The sequence below is a fragment of the Trachemys scripta genome, chromosome 2 (genome assembly GCF_013100865.1).
Source record: "Trachemys scripta elegans isolate TJP31775 chromosome 2, CAS_Tse_1.0, whole genome shotgun sequence".
NCBI classification, from domain to species: domain Eukaryota; kingdom Metazoa; phylum Chordata; order Testudines; family Emydidae; genus Trachemys; species Trachemys scripta.
Window position 1 is genome coordinate 202768372 of NC_048299.1, and position 24794 is coordinate 202793165.

The window sequence follows — 24794 nt, forward strand, 5'->3', positions numbered from 1 at the left end:
ATTATCGATGTGCTTTCTAAAATCATTTTATACGTTACCTGACAATATTGGGCCAAGTTGTGTCATCCGCTTTAAGCAGAATATCCCACTTGCAACCAGTTAGGAAAGTTCTCCTTTAAAATCCGCTGGCACAGTGTGGCCCATTATCGTAAAGAAAATGAATGGTCTGGAGTGACTAGGAAGCGCTTGTGGGTGAAATATAAGCCAGTCAACAAGAAGTCTATTTAAAGCTTTTTCCTCTGATAACAAATCTTACATACTATAATACATGTTTTAGAACATGACATTTTTACTTGCTGTCTGCTACAGCCCTGTTGCCTCCTCTTGGGCATTTTAAGTAAACTTATTTTGTGTTAAATAGAATTTTTGCTGAAATTATCTTTACAGAAGCAGTTTGCATGTGGGAGAAGGGAGAAATCAGCAATCCATCCTTTGACTTAATTTTTGCCTGGAAATAATTTTTTATCATTACTGTATACCCTAAGCAGATATAAAGATATATTATTAAAAGCAATATGTGTGAAAAGTAATCTCCTTAGGTTATCACTAAGTACCAATTGTTCTCTGCTTGGAGAATTTTCCTTTATGTGATTATTTCTTGCAGTACTAGGTCCTAATCTGGTTACCATTGCAGTGAGTAGCAAAGTTCCATTTGACCTCAGTGGTGATGGATCAGATCCTTACTCTGCAAAAGGAACTGATTGTCTTTTGTTGTTTAATGGCATAGAAGGAGCCACAGACATACTGCAGAAAGTGCCATATAGATTATATGGCCACTTAAAAAAAAAACAAAAACATTTTTCTTCTTTTTGTCAGCTTGTGCGTAAAATGAAGAAAGTGCTGTAGGGTCTGTAAACGTATAATTAGGAACAGGATCTATCTGAGAAAATCTCTGTACTGACCAGTTTAGCCATATGTGAACCTTGATAGGCATGTTTTAATGTCGTGTTGAGGCAGGTTTTAATGTCTTGTTGCTAACTGTATAATATGTTGGATCTGAACTGCCATCAATTCTTTTGTTTTTTCTCCCCTCATTATTTTGCAGGTGTTTAAAGTTCTTAAACAACCTAGATAACGTGGCAGCAGATTTCCCTAAACTCTTAACTACAACCCTTAATCATGAATGCATTTCAAAAAGGTTAAAAGGAATACAAGAAGGTACTGTACTTACCACATTCATTATACAGAATATGTGATGTTTGTTTTTATATCCCTTTGTTTTCAATGTCCACTTTTTAAAATCTGTGTTTTGAGAAAAAGGAACTGTAAAAAGCTGTTTTATTTCTGAACTATTGTTATGCACTTATTCCAACCCTCCGCCCCAAAATCAATTCACTTAATTAAAAAATGTTCACTAGAAAAAGCTTATCAGTATTGCCAAATATGTTCTTTTCCACATATCAAAAATAGCCTCAACTTTATTATTTTGTTATAATTATTTGATTTCACTGCCATCCTTTGCTTGATGTTTGACCTCATAACTCTGCAAGTTTCTAACTCTGCTAGCCAAATGAACACTTAGGAAGTTGTGTGCATATATATATATAATATGTGTATATACTACACACACACACACACACACACACACACACACATGCTGTATGTTTTTTCTGCAATCTCAGAAGGGTTAAACAATTTGAGTGAAGAATTTGAGTTTTCAGGTTGAATTTTACAGTTTATAAAAATAGATGTGCACTTCCAATTGAGAGCTTCACAGTAGTATTTTCTGATGTTGCTGTGATTGGGAGAGGCTTGACTTATTCAAAATAGGACATTGGACTCCTATAGTTTCTTGTTGTATTTAAATGACCCAGCATTTCCAGGAGGCCAAAGATCTATTCCTGTTTTATGACCTGTTATATCCTTGGGGCAGGAGCTGCACTGAGGCCCAGAGAGCAAGAGGGTCATTGCCACAGTCCAGGTCCTAATTGTTGCTTCATGGTTACCACACAGATACCAAAACCTGCTCTCTGTAACATTGTAGCTGAGAACATCTGGAACATAGTAGTAGTCTGAGAGGAAAAAAAGCCTCTTGCATTTTGTTTCACCAGGTGCTAGGAGGAAGCAATATTAGACTTTTTGATATGGGAGGCAAATTCTGTGGCCCCTGAAGTTAGGCGACAACAATTGAAGAGGTCAAAGGACAGCTGAGTGGGGTCAATGAGACACCATGGGGTGTATTTTGTTACTTAGTAAAAGGAGCAGCATCCTAAAACCTTAAAGGATTCTCTTGAAAATCTATGTTGTGAAAAGGTTTTATGAGTCTGATGGCAAAAAGTGCTGATTTATCTACGGACTGCTTGCTTTTGTCTAAATGAAAGGATAATCCTTACCAAATGTTGTCAGCTATCATAGTGCAGTCATTACAGGTTTGAAAGGACCGTTTAAGTGTACTTTGGCTTCCCAAATGATTATCATTGTAATGTTTCTTTGTCTGAAAAGAATTCTGAACTATTTATTTTCTGAGCTTTTCTCCATTGATATCAAAGTTAACACAGTGAGCAAAATATTTGAAAAAGCTGAAAGACATTTTTTTATTAATAAACTAAAGATTTCTATTCCTTAGGGAGGTTTCTTAGCTTCTGTAAATTCTCTGTGTTTCTTCTAAGAGGAAAATCTTAAATTACCAGCATATAGTCTAGTCTAAACTGTAGCTGATTTTAATCCATTAATAATTTTTCAGTGAATGTTTAAACTTGTTAAACTAAGCTTTTATTTGTTTGTTTAATTTGTTCTGTGCATTTGAATAAAAGAGAAAACTAGTTTTTGACTAAGGAATGCCTATAATTTATTTGGCATTATCTTTTTTTTAATTATCCACAAGTGATTAATTCTCAGCACTTTTCACTGAAGCAGATAGGAAATCAATGTCGGAGTCAAGACCTTGTAAAATATAAGAAAAAAAAATGTAGTAAAGGTTGCCCTCTTTACAGGGAAGGAGGTGGAGGAAAGTGTACCGTATATGCATGCGGTAGAAAAGGGTTTTGCCGCAGCTCACAACCCAAGGACTCAGATTTTGACCCTACCATCTTATACAAGCAACCATAGTCACAGTAGGAAGAAGTAGGTGTTCAGGAGATAGGAGGTGATGGTATTGTTGTTATAACAACTATACTGTCTTGATCTTTACAAGAATACAGCAGAAACAGTGGAGATGAAATAATCTGTGTAGCTGTGAAAGAATAGGAATCAAATAAATATATATCGTTTCATACAGAAAAAAGAAATGCTTGTCTTTTTTTGTGAAGCACGGTTGTCCAAAAGGTTTAATTATTAAACTTTTAAAAGTAATGTATACAGATGCTTGGCACGATTTATGTCAAGGTTAAGGCACCTTTAAACAAATATCTTGGAAAAGAGTAAACCTACTAAAATGCAAATTGCCTATTAAACACAATCCCTGTTTAAATAACACTTAAGTTTGCTTAAAAACTGGCACATGCTATTACATTTTCTTGATACTCCATTGTCTCCTGATGAGTTTAGGATGAGGTATATGTCTGAGGAGTGTGCAAAGGGGAGGCACAGCAAGTTGGAATGTCAGCCTTCACTTTGATTTTCCAGGCCTCCACCAATTAGTGTTGAATTTCTGTACAACAAAATAATGATGAAAAACTAGTCTATAGTAACAGATAAAAAAGTGTTATTTACATAAGAGAGTGGGCTGGATTTTAACATAGAAACTGGATAGACCTGACTTTTCCAGGCTTGTACCAGATTACCAGTGTCTCTATATACAAAGCTAGAGTCTTACAAATAAATGTATAGGAACTTGTTAAGGGATACATATCCACCCAAGTTCACGTACCTAGTTGAAAAGGCATAGATTACAGAGACTGCACCAGTAGTTGTGCTAAAATCTTTAAAATTGTTTGTGACAATGACACTTAACATATATAAAATGGAGATCATATAGACCTCTGTAAAGTACTTAGCCATCCACTGATGAAAAGTGCTCCATAAGTATAAGGTATTAATTTTTTTAAATGGAGTTTGACCTGCTAGACAGAAAGTTTTTACAGGTAGCATTTATATTCTATTGTGTAAATATGCGTGGTAAAGTATGGTGAGGTATATTTTCTTCCTATTTGATGCTGACATTTTAATGGAGGTTTTATCTTCATGAATCAAAGTGTGAATAGAGCCTATGTGTGGGAATTATGACTAAGTGATGCTTGAATGGCAGCCACATTATGTCTAGATTGTAAATACCATTAAGAAATTTAATTTTTGGGAAAAATGAGTAGAAGACGCACAGCAAAATGTCTAAAGTAAATAATTTAGTCCTGTATAATTTCTTCTTCCTCTCATCTGCAAAACCCAAATGGACTAGTTATTGTAGTGAATGATGCCTATTTATAATAAGAACAATACAAGCATTTGAGATTATGTAATATAGGAATGAATAAACAAATTTGTTTGGTTTAATTTTTTAGTTAAAAACTCTCCCCCCCCCCCATCATGAACCATTGTATGACATTTTATAGTTTAGAAAACAAATAAAAATCCTGAAAATAATTGTTTGTTTTGGGATTGCTGAGGTGGCCTTGCCTAAGAGAGGTAGCACAAATGCAGATGGCTACACTTTTTAAGAAGCTTCCCTATATTTACTGTTTTAGTTTTAGTTTTGCCTCTGTGTCAGAAAAACTGGTCTCCTGTGACACCTTGGAAGGCTGCACAGTGCATACTAATGATTTGCATCTTTGATCTCTCACAGCCTCTGGTAGTTCCAGATATTCTTGACAGATTTGTTTATTTTACAGAAGAATTTCTGGTATTTCTGAAAAAAAGAGAAAGTAAAGACTCAGCCTTGACACACGATAAATGCATGTTACATAGAAGAATAAATAAGAAAAAGCCAATAGAAAGAAATCCACAAAACATTCAGCATTTTCTGATCATTTCCACCAGAAAGTAATGAGAGAGAAGGATTTATTTAATAGAAATGAAATGAACCATGTGGCCACTCTTACTCAACAGTGTAAGGCTGTTTCACAGAAAATTGCTCATCCAGCATTAACCTTGACATAATTTTGAGTTTAGTGGTTTTTAAGATCTCTGTATACCCATATTTTCTTTGTTTGCTTTATTAGTGCACTGTTTTTGGCAAAGAAATGGCCATGAAAACAGATGTCCAATAATTTTATTTTGTTGTTTTGAGCAATGGCTGAATGTGCTTAAAAGACGTGTGATTTTGTTAATATGCCTGTTGACTGCAGAAGACTGAAGTGGAGTATCGCATACTAAAAGTAAAGAACAAAGTGTACTTTTTGTTCTGTTCATTTTTTTTAATGAAGAATTTTGAAGAAAGATGATGTTTATGCATTTGAAGAGAATTGTCTCTGAACAGTTCTTATTTATAAGCAGTTGAGGATCCAGTCAGAACTGAATTTATAAGTAGTCTGGCACAAACACATAGCCAAAGATGTGTTTTCTAGCTCCCTCAGTGATACTTTTTTGAAGCCTGATTAAAAACAAGGAGAAAAGTATTTATCAGCATTGCATTGTTTTTACACAAGGCTGTAAGGAATTGCTAATAAATTTGCTTACTTTTATCCAAGCCTGATAGATGTGGCAATTTGATTTCTCTGAGCTGTTTGTATTTTTTTTTTTAATGTAAAGAATAACTTTGTGGATTTTTTTGTTTGTTTTCAAATGTCTTTTTAGATGGGGAACATGAGAGAACAAACCTCGATTTGTGTTTTTGGTAGAATTACACAATTAGCAGATGAAAAGGAGGTGTAAGATACAATGTGTCAGATCGTTAGGTGCAATATGGCCAGTTTGTGCCACACCTCACCTCTGGCCCACTTTGGCCACAAAATTTATCTAATTCTTCCTGGGAGAAAAAATAACACCAGTGTAAGAATGATGCTGAAGTGGCATAAAGCCTGATACAGGAGCTCATGTGCCCCACAGCCACACCTTCTCTGCTGTCTGTATAGTATGATAAAGCACGTGTGCTTAGAAAAGAATGAGTGTAGTTGAAATACCACTACTCCTGCTGATCCTGGGCTGCATTGTCAGTCCTTTGTGGCTATTACAGACCAGCCAAAGGCTGTAACATAAGGTATGCCTACACTGTATGCCGTTGGTGACAACATATATGCAGTGTTTCTCAAATGCAGCCACCGTGGCCCCATGTAGTCACCAGGGGCTTTTCTTGTGGCCACAGCCTCCTCGGCAGTGATTGGGGGGAGCACTGGAGCCACAAACACCAGAGGAGCAGGCAGCCACTGTGAGTTCCCCACCTTCCCAGGGACAGTGTGGGTCAGGCTTCTGGCTTCAGCTCTGGGGTGGCAGGCTCTGTCCTCCAACTACACAGCAGCAGGCTCCATCTTACAGTTGTGGGGCTTCGGGCTCTGGCACCAGTCCTGGGCTCACCACCCCATTGCCCCTGGGCCCCTGCTGTCTCCCTACCCACCTCCCCATCCAAGGTTTAATTTGTCCTCCGGCTTACCAGTTGAGTAAATCTGTTGTTAAAAGTGGTATTTGTATGTTTGTTAATATCACTTTTCACTATCTTCTAGCTATCAAGTTCCGGAACACCTTGCGTAAGTCGAATTTTGCGTAAGTCAGGGACGTATACCCGACAATTCCCTCCTCCCCCCCCCAAAAGCGTACAGAACTTTTTCCGTAAGTGCAGGTTTACGTAAGTGCAGGTTTGACCCGGGGAGCGTCTGTAAATAAATTATACTGATCGGACCTGTATATGTGCATATTTATTTGTTTTTTTTTTCTAAAGTTAATTAAGTATTTTAGGAAAAAGTGTGAGAGCGGCCACCAGCAACAGTTCATGGCCACTCTGAGGCCACCAGAATTTTTGTTGTGAGAACCCCTGAGGGTATGTGTAGCTACAAGCTGCAGTGAAAAGTGAGCTGCAGCCACTTGTGGTGTGTAGCTACATGCGTGCAGGGAAAGGCTCTGGCAGCCCCCTGCTGTCAGAGCTGTTCCCCACTGCAGCAGGGAAAGGCTCCATCAACAAGGAGCTGCAGGAGCCTTTCCCTACTGTCTCCCCTCAGTCAGAGCCTTTCCCTGCTACTGGAGCCTTTTGCTTCAGAGGGGAAGGACTCCGCCAGTGGAGAAACAACAGGACGCTATGCTATGCTATAGACTGGGAGGCACTGTTTGGTCATGTAGAGAGCCGTATGAGGTAAATACCGTAACGTTCTGGCATTTTACCAGAAACCAGTAAATGGCGTTTACTTACCTAAATAGTGCTTCATCGTCTACACTACTAGGGGCGTGTGAAGTGTATGTATTCTACCAGATCTTTGCAAGGAGTGTAGACGTACCCTTTGAGTAGCCCTCAGACCAGATCATAATCGTCTTAGTTTGCAACTAGGGAGATTTAGGTTAGCTATTGTGTGGGGGGAAATTTTCTACATCTAAGGAGAGTTAAACCCTGGAACAGACTAACTAAGGAGATTGTGAAATCCTTGTCATATGGAGGTTTTTAAGAACAGGTTAGACAAATCCCTGTCAGGGATGGTCTAGGTATGCTGGTCCTGCCTCAACACAGGGGGAAAAGGCTAGATGACCTCTTGAGGTCATTTCTATGATTCTGTATAAAATATAGTATGCACATAACTAGCTGTGTACTTTAATGTTACGATACTTAGTTATTCATTCATTCATTCATTCATTCATTTCATTGTCAAAATATTTGCATTAAAATTGAGCAAAACTCAGTAATCACTTCAATGCCTGTTTTGCCCTTTTAAGGACAACAGAATTTGGTCCGATGTTATACATTTAATTTTACTTTAAATCAGAAAGTACTCTGTATGTATGTGTGTCTTTAAGTTCTTTTAGTAACACATTGCTTCTGTTCAGACCCAAGTACCATCCTTCACACAACCCCTGCCTAGTGTTTTTGCTCTATGAGAGCTTATGTTGAGTGTTCACATAAATAAACTTTTCCTTCCTTCTATTGTTGTTGAGCCTGTTTACTAAGGAAAACTGCATTCCATGAATCTTGCAATGTGCTTAATTCCTAAATCATCTCTATGCCATCTAGGAATGTCCGATCCCTCAGAATAACCAGCTGGTTGGTTACACCAGCTTTCCTGTCCCTTTCTGCCATGAGAGCAACACAGAGGGGTTGGAATGAGACCAAGGATATGGCCCTTGGTTTGATTGAGATCATAACCTGAAGTCCTGAAATCGGCAAAAATTCTCATCTTGTAATGTTTCCTGTCCAGGAAGTGGAAAGTACAGAAATCTCACTAGAAGATTCCCAGTTCAGTTTTGAAGACTCAAGCAGTTTAGATAAGATTATGAACTACATCTAATTTTATGCACAAGGCTCTATATGGGACTACCTAAACTATATAAAATTACTATAGAGCGTAGTGACACATTTTCAAAATATAAAATGAAAACAAGCTGGAGCACTGGTTGCCCACCACTGTGAACAATTTTACTGGACAAGACTTTGCTATTGAATTCTTTGCCTTTGTTGCTTAAAATAGGACAGGAGTGTAGATTATTCTCTGCTATATTGGACTCTATATGACCCCCCTGCATTATAATTAGGTGAAAATCTACTGACCTTTGACCAAAACCCGCACTGAAAAAAACTCTTCAAATGTTAGTGAGGTAAGAAAAAATTCTGGTAATGAGAATACTTCTGGTAATGAGAATACTCTCAAATTTGAGTGGTCCTCATGACCTGTTTCCTTAGTAAGCAAGTCTTTTTCCCAACTGCTAGGGACAAGGCTGGTTACCTCCTTTAGACGTAAAAGCCTCCACTTTTAGCTCTGACAAGGGCAAACTGTTTGCTAGCTGTTGTCACCTCTGCTGTATGTGTTTGTATGGTAAAAATAAAGAGAGAGAACCTAATGGTACACTACTGTAGGGAAAGAAAATGTTTTAAAAACAAAATCCCATCCAGAGCATCAAGTAAAAGGGATGGTACTGTATTGATGAAACCGTACAAATTACTAGATACAAGCTAAACAGCAAATTCCAAATAATATGTTACAATCAGTTTTTGGTCTTCCTTTCCCTATGAGCTTCCCTTTGAGGTATAAAAGCCGTAAATAGATCCAGAAGTAGCTCAGTGCTTTTGCCAACGAACCATTTTTTCTTTTGAAAGGAAATTTTCCTTCAGGGTTAGACTAGATCAGATCCTCAGATTATGCATTTTAGAGACCACTGTTAAATTATTAGGTTAAAAGCCAGGTAAGGACTTTGATATATCCAAGCAAGAGTAGAGTATTTGTATCAGACTTTGCATTTGTTATCAGGGCAATTGTAAAATTGCTTAAAAAAAACAAACCCTAACTTCATCAAAAACCCCACCTCAATTCTTCTTCATAGTCTTTGAGGTCATGACCCACCCAGAGGCCAACCGGTGTGTATATCTAGTTTATACTGATGACCTGATTTATTCGGTAGCAGGGCCTTCACTTAATGCATGGCTTTACCCTGAAAAGTTACTGAGTAACATCCCACTTTCCTATTCAACAGATCTCATTGTATGTGTGTTCAGAGGTATGCCTGCCTGCTTTTCTGACTAAAATAATTTAACTGCTTTTTACTCCTGCTGACACTGCAGAGCCAATACTGTAGAACTATGAATAGAACTCCATATGCATCACCATTAGTGTTGGCTACTAAATTACAATGTCTTACACCTATGCAAGCCTGTTGAAAGCAGTGGGACTGCACAGAACACATAGATGAGATCCTTGCTTGAAATGACAAGGCTCTTCTAAGAGTTGAAAGGAAGCTGGTCTGCAGTCATGGTGAGCAAGGCACCACATATTTTCCTGTGGTGTTCCTGGACAGTTTGGAGATACAGCCCTAGAAAATGAATCCTTTTGAAATGTTAAATGTTAGCTCTAATTTTCCCTCTTAATGAAAGACAAGGAAGTTGGAATGATGAAGGCTGCTGCAAATCATGGATTGTCCCCATGAGTAAATCAGTGTTTCGCTGTCATTGACTCCTAGTATTAAAAAGTTTCCTCATTAGGGAGCAGGTGATGGAATCTCAAACATGTCTGCCTCTGTTCCATTACAGGGCCTCAGTAATGTGGTGTGAGCTCAAAGACCCCGTCCAGCTCTCCTAGACTGTTGGTGCAGGAATTAAGAGAAATCTTCCAGCTGCCTGTAAATGCTGTACAGTGAAGTTTTCAGCAATTGAATATTACATGAGAGAGTTTGGTTCCATTCTGTTGTGCTTTTGCACTGTCCAGTGCTGGCAGGGTCCCAAGACCTCCCTTGCGCAACAGACAGCATAAAATAATCATGATGCTGTAGGACCTGGAGCACCAAAGCCGTAGCCATATATTCTCATTCTAAGTATAAATGTGTCTGAGGGAGAGAGGAATTTCAGCAAACTATGGATGAACTTGACTTGTATGCACTACTCCTCTTAAAGAATGGATTTCTGCTGATATTTTAATCTTACAGGGATATATTAACTTTCAGGTTACAGGAGGCGAGTTTGATCTTCCTGGAAATCCTAGAGCTATACGAAGACCTTTTATTTTTCTCCAGAAATTCTCTACAATTCACCAAACCACTTTAAACAAAACCATCTTTGAGCTCTTGTTTGTAACCAGTTACTCATTTTGTTCTCGGATTTCAGTCTCCCACCTTAACTTCCATAACGTCCCATAAATAAGCAATAGCACTCTTTTTCTTCTCTCATCTCTGGCCCTTGGCTTGTCTATCAGTCTCTTTTCACCAAATTACGTTTTCCTAAGCTGTTTCTCATATGCAATATTTTTTTTGCCCTTTCCAGGTCAAAATCCACTCAGATATAAAGCTATAAGATCTTGCACAGGGTGACTGAAAGGACAGATGATTTTCCCTCTCCCCGGTCTCCCTTTCATTCCAGCTACTTCAATTCAACCTTTTATTCAATGAGATAGAGCACTTCAAATGAGACCTGGAAGAAAACTCTGTAGCCCTCCTTTGAAAAGGTGTGATAGTGATGGACATAATCATTGCCTGGCAGATGGTGGTGATGGGGCAGAAGCAAAAAAAATTTTTTTTGCAAAGAAGTACACTCCAGAATGACAGAGTTTGGGAGGTGAAGATGAACGCATACTTTAGAGGATGGAAGAAAATGCAGCACTTTTATGACTGTATCTTACTACAGGCAGTGTGGATAAGATTTGAGGCAACCAAAGCAAAAAAAAATTTCTACAAAACCTTTGGCTTCACTGGCATTTTTTCCATGGGCTTGCTAAGGTGTTAGAGAGTTTTCAGGTCCGTAAGGAGTTATCCTCGCACAATGACGATCCTTGGTCTAGAGCAGGGGCTCTCAACAAAAATTTTGGTGGCCTCAGAGTGTGGCCACCAACTCTTGCTGGTGGCCACTCTGACAATTTCTCTTAAAATACTTAATTAACTTTAGGAAAAACAAATATGCACATATACATGTCCAAATCATTGCAATTTATTTGTTTTTTTGCAGACTCAATAATAAAAATAATGTACAGTTATCTCTATTCTTTACTGGACCTAAACACAATAGAAACATCTCCCTGCCCCCATTCCCCGCTATGTCCCCCCATAACCCAGAACTCCCTTCTGCGCCCTTGCACCCCAGGCTCACCCCGCTCCTTGCCTTTTGACTACGGTGCCCTGTGTGGTCACCCACCCATAAGAGAGGGGAGGAAAAGCCCCGCAGCCCCACTGCCCCTGAGAAAGTGGGTCAGGTGCAGAGTCCAGGGTTCCTTCCCCACTACATACACCAGCCCCACATGTCTGCAGAGATGCTGCCTGGAGGCCCCAGGAGGCTGCGCAGTGCAGGGTGCTGATCCCTTGCTGGTGGTGCCAGCAAACTCCAAGGCAGCGCATCCAGGAGCAACAGCTGGGGGCTGCAGGGAGGGGCCGCTGCTTTGCCACACTTCCCCACCTCATCTCCACCCAGGAGACTGTTGAAGCCACAGAAAAATCTGCTGGTGAGTGTATGCGGCCGTGGTGTCCGCATGCAGGAAATGCTGGTCTAGTGGTCCTAACAGGAGCTTGACTGAACTGACTTGCTGTATAAATAGCAGTGTAAAATTCATGACTTTGTGAGAAGTACCACCTGCATAATATTTTTTTAAATGACAGCTGAGATTCTAGAGCTCAGTTCTATGGCAAAGGGCGAATTCTGCAGCAGTTTCAGTGGCTGTGGAATTGGGGAGTGCTTGAGGCTCTGTATGTTAACATGATACATGTTCAACCGGGAGCCCTAAGACTCTTGTACTCCTGTATCTCAGAGACATGGTGTAATGGTGTCTAAGTTTTATATTTTCAATAGTAGAGACACTCTTCCCTACCCCTTACTCATATTGTGCATTCTTTCCATGCCAATGTGTAAATCATCCTCATTTTGGGCCACCTACCCAAACATTCTTCTCCATTTCATTACTTCTGTATAAGCCAAGATACTTCCAGTATCTTACTTCTTGTCCAGAGTTGTAGCCAGGATTGTACAGGGTCCAAGTGAAACTATCAACAACCCCCTGATAGGCATCGGGGTGGGGTTGTGTCTCTGCAGCAGCATTTTAAATCAGGCACATCAGACTGTTCTTACTCCTTTTCCTCTTCCCTCCCCCAAATCCTGTTATCTTCTCCTTCTCTCTGTCTCTTTACAGCACCATCCTGGCTGTAGCGTATCTGGAACCCATATGGCAAATCTTAATTAATTTTTTAATTCCCCTGTTACAGGCTGATCTTTTCTCTCTTAGTCCTCCTGCTTTTTTTCACTCTGAAGCAAGCACCTCAAATTCACGCCAGGCAGATTCCAAATATTTGCCAGCTCTATACTGTGCTCTGGTTTTCCTTCTCTGCACCCAGCAAGCTAGTACTCCTGTAACCCTTCAGCATCATTTTCTCCTCTCTTCTCCTGCTGCCAACAGAGGTGAACTAAGGCCATCCTTGCATGCAGGGCCGGCTCCAGGGTTGGCAGCCAAAAAAAAAAAAAAAAAAAAGCCGCGATCTGCGGCAGCAATTCGGTGGGAGGTCCTTTGCTCCGAGTGGGAGTGAGGGACCGTCCGCCAAATTGCCGCTGAATCGCTGGACCTGCCGCCCCTCTCTGGAGTGGCCACCCCAAGCATCTGCTTGCCAAGCTGGAGCCGGTCCTGCTTGCATGATCTTTCATAAATCTGTATTTCTCCCTTAGGCCTGCCAACATGTGTTGGGTGCTTGAGCATAAGGGAGGGAGAGACATGGAGGAGCTGCCATCACCTCCTACTGATAGAGAAGAGCAACCTTTAAAAAATGCTGAGAGTCACTACTCATTCTCCGCTCCCCTGCAGAGTTTGGGCATGTGACAACAGCCCCGCTTGTGTTTGTACTGTGCTTTAGAAGAGGTAAACTATTTTAAGTATTGAATATTATTGATATTATTATTACTGTTGTCTCTAGCAGTGTTGTGGTTCAGTCCTTGTGAATCAGCCAGTTGTCAGCCCCATGAATTACTCACACATTATTTAAGGGGAAGAAAATAATATTTGCAACAGAACCATGCCTTTATTAGTATGTTCAGTAGAAGAAACACAAGGTTATTAATGTCCTGAATCACTTAAGATTACATAGTTTTTTGGGGGAGCTCAAACAAATAATCTAAATTAGGCAAACTAACCTAGACAATGGCTTGTTGTGCAGGGTGCTGAAGGTTAGGACTTACCCAGACTCCCATTCCTTGCAGAGGCTTCCCTACTTCTTCTTTTCTGAGGAGCCCTGCCCTTTTAAAGTTCCCTTGAACTCCAAACAAGGCCCAGCTGTCCTAATTGCCTCAGGCTTTGTTAAGAAGTCAGCTTGTTATATCTTTCCTGCTCTAAGGGATTAACTCCTTGGGAGCTAGCTTCCCCCTTCTATCACAGCAGAAGCTACCCTGCTTAGTTCAGCCAAGCTCCTCCTATTAGTGCCGTTAGACCAAGAATTGTCAGTGGGCACCCCATTTGAGCTGGGAAGCCCTATATACTGTCCACCTGCCACAAAAAATTGAAAACAAGCCTCTCTCTTAACTCACTGTCTTGCAATGACCAGACCAACGTTTTCACATCTTGCAGTTCACAAACACCATCCTTTATCCACCATTCCATTATAAACCACAATGCCCAATCTGTCTTACCTACTTTCTTTCAGCAAACTAGAAATGCTGCTATACTTATATTAATCAGTCTCCTGATATAGTTCCATGACATCATCACCATCCACCAACAAGGCTATTTATGCAGACCCTACTGTACCTTATTTTCCACAATAACTTAGACTATGACTGTTACAGGTAAAGGAGAGTTGTCCTCTGTATAAAATGCATTACTTGATTATTAATAATTTCCAGAATTTGAAAACAGTCATGATGCTTATCATAGATCCATATTTAACATAGTATAAGCATGGTTGGGTGCATGGGCAGAATTAAGCTTTAAAGCTATTTTTTGGAAACTTACTTCTGAATTTTGAAACTTTCAGAAGTGCAGGTTTTTTTAATATACCATTCTAATAAAGTTCTTTTTGTTGAAATTATGTAGATACAAAAATATTGTACGAGTTAAAGATGATGTGCTTACAACATACATGATACATTTTGGAAGCAAAGATATGAAATATTAATCAGCTTAACTGTACATACTGGGTGAAATCCTGCCCCTGTTGAAGTCAGTGGAGTTTTGCTATTGACTCTGTTGGAGTCAAGATTTCACCCAGCATGTGTACAAACATATGCCACAGACAGGTCACAACAACCTTAGTTCTGCTCCAGTAAGGATGTCAGCTTTCCAGCACCTCTTTCCCCACCCTATCTCCCTAACAATGTTTTACTGTCACCATATGTATGCATGTTACTTTACATATAGAATGAAGACAGCAATCTGTCTTGGTACTTCTATGGACCCCATATCCTTTTCAAAGCACCTCACAATCTTTTTAATATATTGACCCTCACAATGTTCCTGGGAGGTAGGGAATTGCTGTTATCCATATTTTATAGATGGGGTGCTGAGGCATAGAGAGACTGAGTGACTAGCCCAAGGTCACACAGGAAATCTGTGCTAGAGCAGGGAGTTGAACTCAGGTCTCCCATGTTCTAGGCTAGTGCCTTATCACAGGACCATCCTCCATGTCTAAATGTCCTTCTTGACATAATAATTAATATTTTATATAGTGCTTTTCATCAGTAGTGTTTAAAGTGCTTTACAAAGGAGGTCCCATTATTATACTCATTTTACAGATGAAGAAATTGAGGCCAGAGAGGTTAAGTGGTTACCTAGCAGGCCAGTGGCCAAGCTAGAAACAGAACCCAGGCCTCCTGAGTCCCAGTCCAGTGCTGTATCCAGTAGGCCACACTGCTTCACTAGTCATAGAACTAGATGACATCAGGAAGGTGGAAGGGGAATAAGATTGAGTGGTAGCTTGTTTTGCACTTGTTCCTTTTTTGTCTGATTAAATAAATAGCTAAAAGTTAACGTAGTTGGAATAAAATTCTACAATAATTCAGTCACCAGTATTGCCTATTATTAGAGGATGTTGAGTTGTCATTGTGTCTCTGGAATACATACTGTGTACTGTGAAGACCCAATCAAATGATAGAATTATAATTTGGCATGTCTTTCCCAGTTCTCTGTAAAATCTTACTTGGCTGCTCTACTACTTAATGTTTAAATCTGAAAGAGTATTCAGCACCATTAGAGACAGCGGTGCAGTAGATAACAGCTGCAAACTAGCACTTAAGAATGCAGAACAAGTTATGGTTTAAAGTACAGTTTGTCCTTGACTAACTTCATGTATTTTAATACATTCATGATTGAATAAATGAGTGGAAAAATTAACTCTTGAGAAATTTGATTGGTTAAATGTGTGCTAGTGAAGAATGTAATGTGTAGCTTAAAATAAAAACATTTCACAGCTTTGTCTGTATACTATACTGATGTTTGTATTCATTGTGTGATGAAAATTTGTTATATCATTAGTTGTATGATTTAGATTGTCTAGTCATAATTATATTGATAACAATGTTGATAAGTACAGAAATACTATAAACCCTGCCACTTGCAGTGTATTAACCTTGACTCATTTAAGAAAAGGTCAAGAATCCTTAGAATGAAAATACTGACCTTTCAGATACTTTAACTTGATATTGGCAGTGACAACAGACTCAATAAGATGCCTGTGCGTACAATTGCTCTGGTAACCTAACTTCTCCATAAATATAGTCATGCAGCCACACAGCTGGACAATTACTGAAATAAGCTAATTTGTAAATTCTGCATGTTCCTATGTTCTCTATCACAACCAACCCTCTCAAATCCCAGAAGATACAGGTAAAAAGAATAAAAGCCGGATTGTGTACCTCGTGTACTAAAACTCATTTCACATCACTTTAGATGATTTTATCTACCCTCCATTAAATTCTGCATCGGTAGACTCTTGAAGTTGTTGAGGGGAATTAGTGTATAACCCATGTATTTGAGATGGGCTAACTGCAGTAAGTAGCTCTTACTGAAACAAGCAAATAATGGAGGCTTCCAAACCCAGACAGGAACAAACTGTTCTATTTCAAGATGTTTTTTTCACTGCATTTTGCATTAACTACTAAATTCTACTGCTAATGTTGATCTTTCATGGGTACTATATGGGCTATTCATTCATTCATAAATGATCTGTTTGAACAAATGGTATCTGTGTATATATTTCCCTACTCCCTTAATAGCCAACCCCCCCCCCCTTTTTTTTAATTTGGTAGATCATGGGGAATTCATATGCGGGGCAACTGAAATCAGCCCGTTTTGAAGAAGCTCTTCACAACTCTATAGAAGCCTCTCTGAGATGCAGTAGTGTTGTCCCACGGCCAATCTTCTCTCAACTCTACCTGGACCCGGACCAACCTCCTTTCCTGCCAGAAGGTAACTATGCAAGTATGGCACACTTCAATTTGTCATTTTTTTTTCTGTAAAGGGGCCCTCAAGCACTGGGGGTTTGCGATTCAGTTCAGTTCATTCTTTGACATAAAATCCATATGCCTTATGACATAAAATCCATCTTTTGTGCCTCTTAAAAGAAAGAGGGTTGTGGTATTTTGTTTCCAAGTGTAGTATTGCTTTGAACTGCTGTGGATGTAGAGATGATTCTGTTTTTGTATTCTTTTCAGATGTGAAACCAAAGGTGGAAGAATTGGACAAAGAGTTGGTACATCGTTACACACAGAACGGTAGTCTGGATTTTTCTAATAACCAAACTGTTAATGAAATGGAAGACGAAGAGGAGGATGAAGACATGTCAGATTCAAGTAGTCCACCAATCCCATATTCACAAAAACCTGCCCCAGAAGGGTCTTGCACTACTGATGGTTAGTGCTTAAATCAGTTCTCACCATAACCTGTAATGTTTAAGTTTAAAAACTAGTAATAATGGAAACTGATCAAATGAATATGCTGAATTGTGATATTGCCTGGTGACCAAGAGAGTGATTTTTATAAAGGGACCAGTAATGCAACCCTTACTCACATGAGTAGTCCTGCTCAGAAATTTGGAACTGTGATCAAATTTTGGCTTTGGACCGAGACTGCATTTTCAATTATAGCCCAAAACAGAATGTAATGTAACGTTTTCAAACATAAATTTAATTAGAGGCTTTTTAAAGCATTCAAGCTGTTTTTAAATGTTTTTAAAGTCTATAAAAATTATACCAGTTGACTTGCATGAGTAACTAACATAGACAGTCAGCCACAATCTTTTATATGACTTTGTAGAATTCCAAAAGATTTTAAAATAGCTGTTTAAAAATATAGCTAACAGTGATCGGGGCAATATTGAAATAAGAGGGTTTGATACAGAGTATAAAAAGGGATGTATTATTTGTGAGAAGTGGCTAAGGCTCATTATGGCCCTTATTTAGCTATAAGAGCCAAACAGTGAACATCTTCCTTACATTAGTGAGTATTTACTCAGATGGGTATTATCATGGACTTCGAAATGGGTGCTCGCATGAGTATCTGCTTACCAGTGTAACAGGTTCAGGGTCATCCCTAAACTTTTAAAAAGGATAAACTGAATTGTTGACAGTGCTAATTACTGAGAATATGAGCAGTAAGGAAATGATGTTGGATATTATGTGGATAGAATTGTTGGGGAGATAGTAGTTGTTAGGAGTAAATATTAAATAACTGGTTTACATTGTTATTGATATGATATCCTGCAGACCTAAAAATTCCTTAAAGAAAAGAACCTATTCATAACTATTATATAAACTTATTTATGTTAATGTTAAATTTCTGTTGGTTTGTTGGCCTCTTTGCAGTAGTTGTTATTAAATAGTCATTGTTTGCCAACAGCTACTATACACATCTGAAATTACCAGTTTTCTCCCTATACTTAGAACAGAATTTCTGTGGTAATTGGTGGCAAATGTTGACTTTTTAAAAAAATCATATATTGGTCCCTTCTAGATCAATCTGTCTTAGATGGGCATGCTTGTCCTCCAAAACAAAGGAACCCCAAAAGCCTTGAATCCAAAACCACTGGGCTGTTATCAGAAATTGGGGAAAGTTATTGAGAGAGGTTTGTTGTGATATAGTATTCACATTGGCTGGTGTTTTCAGAGGCTTTTTTGACTACTTTCAGATTTTAGACATGGGAATGGCACAGAAACTAATTTGGTCTCACTGGTTGATGGTCTTGTAGCAACAGACCAAGATCATGTACCTGTGTTGATTCACTTAAATTTGTCACAGCATAGGATGCCATTTATCCTGATGATGCAGCACTGACATGTCTGTGTAACTTGGCAGAGATAGATACAGGGGCTTTGTTGTTTTTTCCCCAAGTGGACTCTGATAGCCTTTGAGCAATTGCTTCCCTGCTCCTAGGTTCTCTCATTGAAGTACACCACTACCTTGATATAACGCGACCCGATATAACACGAATTCGGATATAACGCGGTAAAGCAGTGCTCCGGGGGACGGGGCGGGACTGTGCACTCTGGTGGATCAAATCAAGTTCAATATAATGCGGTTTCACCTATAACTGAAAAGAGCAATATGGATATTTGGCTCAGGCGGAAGCTTGAGCTTGGGCTCTAGGGCAGTGGTTCTCAGACTTTTTTACTGGTGACCCCTTTCACATAGCAAGTCTCTGAGTGTGACTCTCCACCCCTTATAAATTAAAAATACGTTTTAATATATTTAACACCATTATAAATGCTGGAGGCAAAGCAGGGCTTGGGGTGGAGGCTGACAGCTCGTGACCCCCCCATGTAATAACCTTGTGACCCCCTGAGGGGCCCCGACCCCCAGTTTGAGAACCTCTGCTCTAGGGTGTGGGGTGGGCTTCAGAGCCCAAACTCTAGCCTGAGCCATAATGTAAAAGCATCATCCACACAGCTATTTTAAAAACATTAGTGCAAGTGCTACTAGCACGGACGGGTGTGTGGACCCGTGGTGGGAGGCTCACTCCCAGATGCTGTGTAGACGTACCCTATAAATACATCAAGGGGGTAAAAGACTGGGCGGGAGAAGAGCTGTTTAAGCTAAATGGCAATGTTGACACAACTGGATATAAATTGGCCATGAATAAATTTAGGCTGGAAATTAGAAGAAAGTTTCTAAACATCAAAGGAGTGAGGCTCTGGAACAGCCTTCCAATAGGAGTACTGGGGGCAAACAATCTAACTAGTTTTAAAATGGATTGTATTGAATTTGTGAATGGGATGATATGACAGAGTTGTCCAGAATAGCAGAGGATTAGACTCAGTGACTCAGGAGGTCCCTTTCAGTTTTATGCCTCATGTTCCTATTAAGGGTTTTCCTGAAGGTGCTGGGTTGGTGGGGAGGGATTTTATTTTTTGATTGTTGCAAAAAGAGAGGGAAGAAATTTTAAAACATTGCTGACATTTCATAAGAGTAGTTGTGGACTGACAGATTCATTGATTCTGAAGCCAGAAGGAACCATAGTGATCGTCTGACCTTCTGTATAACACAGGCCATAGAATCCCCAAAATAATTCCATTTAAACTAGAGCATATCTTTTTTAAAAATCCAATCGAAGTAAAAATTGTCAGTGATGGAGACTCCACCAAGACCCTTGGTAAATGGTTCCAATGGTTAATTACCCTCACTGTTAAAAATGTATACCTTATTTCCAGTCTGAATTTGCCCAGCTTCATCTTCATTGGCTCTTGTCTGCTAGATTGAAGAGCCCATTATCAAATATTTGTTCTCCATGTACATACTTACAAACTATGATCGAGTCACTCCTTAACTGTCTGTTAGACTCAAGTAGCCTCAAGCCTATCACTATAAGGCATGTTTTCTAATTATTCTCTTGGCTTTTCTCTGAACCCGCGCCAATTGATAGATTGTGTGTAATTATATGTATTGTTGTAAGTGCATGGGTACCCAAACATGTTCATTTTCTACACCACGTCTAAACAAAGAAATTGACTCGGTGACCACCTTTCCTCCTATATGTGATCATACAGATCACCTAACCTTTCATTTTCCATTGCATGACATCTCTGAACCAACTCAGCAGTTGCTTACAAAGAAAAGTAATAATAGGGTTGAATTCAAAATAATAGATGAAAAATTAAAAGTTGAAGTCAGTGGGGCTGCTCAGGGTGCTCTAAGCTGAACGTGTACTGGATTGGGTCCTTGGTGCCTGAGTCTGCAATTCATGAGTTTTACTGATTATACAGCTATTTTGGGTTAAATGTCTCAGGGGTTGTACTTTATGTGGGGTGAAATCCTGGTCCTATTGAAGTCAATGGTAGTTGTGTCATTGATTTCAGTGTGGCCAGGATTTCACCCATGGTCATTTCATATTCCATAGAACATCCTAATTTTTATTAAGAAATCACATAATTCCCCAAATTCACATGGCTGAGTCGTAAATCAGTCAGAAACACATCAACTGGTTTGTATTGCCTTTGATAATGAATAAAATGCAAGTAACATTTTTGCTGAGCATTCTTCTTAACTTGGCAGTAGAGGGGAGGTCCTTTACCCTTCTTGTTGGAAGACCATTGTAGGGTGACAAGTCCACATAATTATTCTGTTTGTAAAAATAAAGCCTTTTTTAGCAATAAGCATAAGTGTTTCTTTTTGGTTTTTGGCAGAAGTTTTAGCTTCAAATAGATTTTTATAGTCAGTTATAAACTTCTGTGAAGGTTACAATGGAAATACTGACAGATTTTAGCATAATGACCTCAAATGTACAACTAGATAATACAGTAAACAGTTCTTAACCTCTTGATTGCCATGCCTTTAAAGCATGCTTGTCCTAATTTGTGGAATGGCATTATATGCAAGAGTGTGAAACACAATAGTAGCACCTTCCTTTTGTTAGTAAATCCTCAATTTACCTGGGGTCTAAAGGAGGTCAAAAGTAATTTCAGAGGCAATTAAGTAAGCAGGTACTTAACACCTGATCAGTTACTGTGAAGTTACAATAGTAAGTGACAGTGAACTGCAGTTCATATGTAATTCCTGGAAGCTAATTTCTTATGCAAATATGTTTTTTGCAGTACAGATACAGGTTTGTACCCCACACTAAGGCTGTTGTTTGTTACTTTTAGGTGAAAAACAAAATAGAAGATCTTTGCTTTCAAAAGATTTTAGCACTTTTGCTTGTATTTCCACAGCTGTGCGTACAAGACAATTCCTGATTGGGCAGACAGGCCTGTTTAAATTAAGAAATGATTGTAGAATGCAAACATGCTTGCGTGAAGGAAAACATTTGAATTTTCTTCCAAAGAAATGCAGATGATGTCCCTAAGAGCTATTCATTATTCTTCTTTCCCATTGCTTTTGGCACTTTGCAAATTACTAATCAGGATTTAAGTGCCTGCTGCTTTTTAAAACAAAGCTGAGGATCCCATGGTCAAATCTTTTTTTTTTTTTTTTTTTTTTGAGGGGGAAGGGAATCAAACAGCTCATTTGTATACTTTTATTTTTTTAATTATTTTCTAAACATTGTAAGGATTATAATGATTGATTTTGTTGGCCAAGTGACAGGTAAAAGTTGTTTTTGTTTTGTTTTTTAGGGCTGTCAATTTAATTGCAGTTAACTCACGCGATTAACTCAAAAAATTAATTGTGATTAATCTCAGTTTTAATCGCAATGTTAAACAATAGAATATCAATTGAAATTTATTAAATATTTTGGATGTTTTTCTACATTTTCAAATATATTGATTTCAATTACAACACAGAATACAAAGTGTACAGTGCTCACTTTATATTATTATTATTATTATTACAAAATATTTGCACTGTAAAAATGATAAACAAAAGAAATAGTTATTTTTCAATTCACCTCATACAATACTGTAGAGCAATCTCTTTATCGTGAAAGTACAATTTACAACTGTAGATTTTTTGTTTGTTACATAACTGCACTGAAAAACAAAACAGTGTAAAACTTTAGAGCCTACAAGTCCACTCAGTCCTACTTCTTGTTCAGCCAATCACTAAGACAAATAACTTTGTTTACATTTATGGGAGATAATACTGCTGGCTTCTTATTTACAATGTCACCTGAAAGTGAGAACAAGCATTGGCATGGCACTTTTGTAGCCTTGCAATGTATTTACGTGCCAGATATGCTAAACATTTGTGTGCCTCTTCATGCTTCGGCCACCAACCAATTGTTTTATTTTTGAATGAGTTATTTTTTTGTACATGATTCTTCCTTTTTTAAGTTCAACTTTCATGATAAAGAGATTGTATTACAGTACTTGTATGAGGTGAATTGAAAAATACTATTTCTTTTGTTTTTATAGCACTAATATTTGTAATAAAATAAAGTGAGCACTGTACATTTTGTGATGTGTGTTGTAATTGAAATCAATATATTTGAAAATGTAGAAAACATACAAAAATATTTAAATAAATGGCATTCTAATATTGTTCAACAGTGCGATGAATATTTTTAATTCCTTGACAGTCCTAGTCCCTCCCCCGCTCTTCATGTGTACCTATACATAAACAGATACCTGTATCCATGCAAATAACAATAAAGGGCTAAATTTCCAAATCTGGCCTGTATTGGTGAATGCATCATTTTTATAGTACAAGTTTCAATCACTTGTGTAAACAACTTGTACGTACTGTGACTTGACAGAGTTTTCATGTATAAATCCCTATATAAATGAGCGTATATATAGTGCAAATAGACTTGATATGAACCAAATCTAAAAAAAATTATGCATGCAAGTTACACAAGCATAAATTAGAGGTCAGATTTTGAAAATGTGTCCCTTATTGATGTTTACATGAATATAGCCGTATCTATTTGATATTTAATTATCAACACAAAATCATGGAGGAAAAAAAATTAGCGCTCTGAACTTCTGGCTAGCCAGAAAAATAAAATGTTATGACTGGAATTTTTTGAGAAAACAATTAACAAAATTATTCCATACAAATGAATCATTTTATTGCTAACAAAGTGATCCTCGTATGGGTGGGAAAGAAGAATAATGGATGGCTCTTGGGGACACTGTCTACATTTTTTTGGAAGAAAATTCAAGATTTTTCTTCATAGAGCAGATATGTATTCTCTGATAATCTCTTAGTTTAAACTAACAGAGAAGTACCTGGCCAAAATTATTAATCTACTTTCTGATTCGGCTATTGATATGCAAACATAAAATCCCCTAAACTCTTTGTAAATAAAAAATATTTTCTTTACAGACATGTCTCTAACAACTATCTATTAAAGCTGCTCACACAAATAAGAAACCAACTATGGATCTCTTTAAAAGTTCAGCCTTAAAGAGTGTGAATTAAATGCATAAAACAAGAAAATCAGTCCTAAGTGCAACCTGTTGCTGTCATTTCTTCAACCTCCTCCCTGGCTCACCCTCAACATTAAGACAAACTTTTAACATCAGCTCTGTTTTTTCATGGCTTTTTTTAAATTTTAAGCTAGATTGTAAACCTTGTTTAAATGTTGGTTTTATGTTCAAATATCTTTCTGGTTTTTGCATTTGTGGAGCTATTTTTTTAGTAGCATAAACAAAAGATAATACAAGAGAACAATTATAAAGGTATGCGTGGTGACCGTATACTATACCAGTTCCATAAGAAGTGTTTGCAGTTTACTGTGGAACTTGTGAATATCTAAGTATATAGTAATGGTAGCTTCTCATCTATTATCTTGTGTAAATATTAGAAGATGTAGTATGTACCATTATAGGCTGTGTATGTACAGCATTTATATAATAGAATTTATTTATCCTAATTGAATAGGGAGCATGAAATGTATGCAGATAAAACAGCCTCTCAGATAAGAGGATACTATTGTCTCTAGACTCTATAGTATCAGCCTCTCATACATAGGCTAGTTTCAATCTGTACTGCTAAGACAGTGGTCCCTAAACTTTTGAGGGTCCTGCTCCCCCTTACCCCTGTCAGTTCCCCCTCTGCCCCACCAAGGGTGGGAGCAGGGCTGTGGCTCAGGAGGGTGGGGGACATGGACAGGGGCAAGGAGTAAGGGTGCAGAGGCTGAGGCTGCAGCTGGGGGTGGGTCTGGGGCCAGGAGCGGGGCAGTGGCTGGACTGTGGTAGGGGCTGGCAGCCAGGCCGTGGCCAGGTGTGGCTCCGCTCTGGTTTTGCCCTCAGCCTTGGCCTCAGGCCAGGAACAGAGACACAGCCAGGGATGCGGCTGGGGGCCGCACCAGAGCAGGGGAGGGGACTGGGTGGCGCTCCCTCCCTGCTCCCCATGGGGGTTGGCCCAGGCTTCACCATGCCCCACCCCCCCGGATGGTCCTCCATGTCCCCCCCCCCCATGGGGCACACCCCACAGTTTTGGGCCCGCGGTGCTAAGATATGTTTGTGTATGGTT

At 38.8% G+C, this 24794-nt stretch overlaps 1 protein-coding gene across 6 annotated transcripts in view; it reads left to right on the forward strand.

Moving 5' to 3' along the window:
* The first annotated feature begins 1048 nt into the window (after window positions 1-1048).
* Window positions 1049-24794, forward strand: part of GREB1L (GREB1 like retinoic acid receptor coactivator) — a 135053-nt gene continuing 111307 nt past the window's right edge. For 5 of the 6 annotated variants that reach the window (XM_034762740.1, XM_034762742.1, XM_034762743.1 and 2 more), the window contains exons 1-3: window positions 1049-1158; window positions 16697-16856; window positions 17102-17299. In XM_034762740.1, coding sequence (XP_034618631.1) covers window positions 16700-16856; window positions 17102-17299 — 355 coding nt within the window. In that variant the 5' untranslated portion in view covers window positions 1049-1158; window positions 16697-16699. Of the gene's footprint in view, window positions 1159-13194; window positions 13320-16696; window positions 16857-17101; window positions 17300-24794 lie in introns of those variants that run through there. The other variant, XM_034762741.1, reaches the window with a different exon arrangement.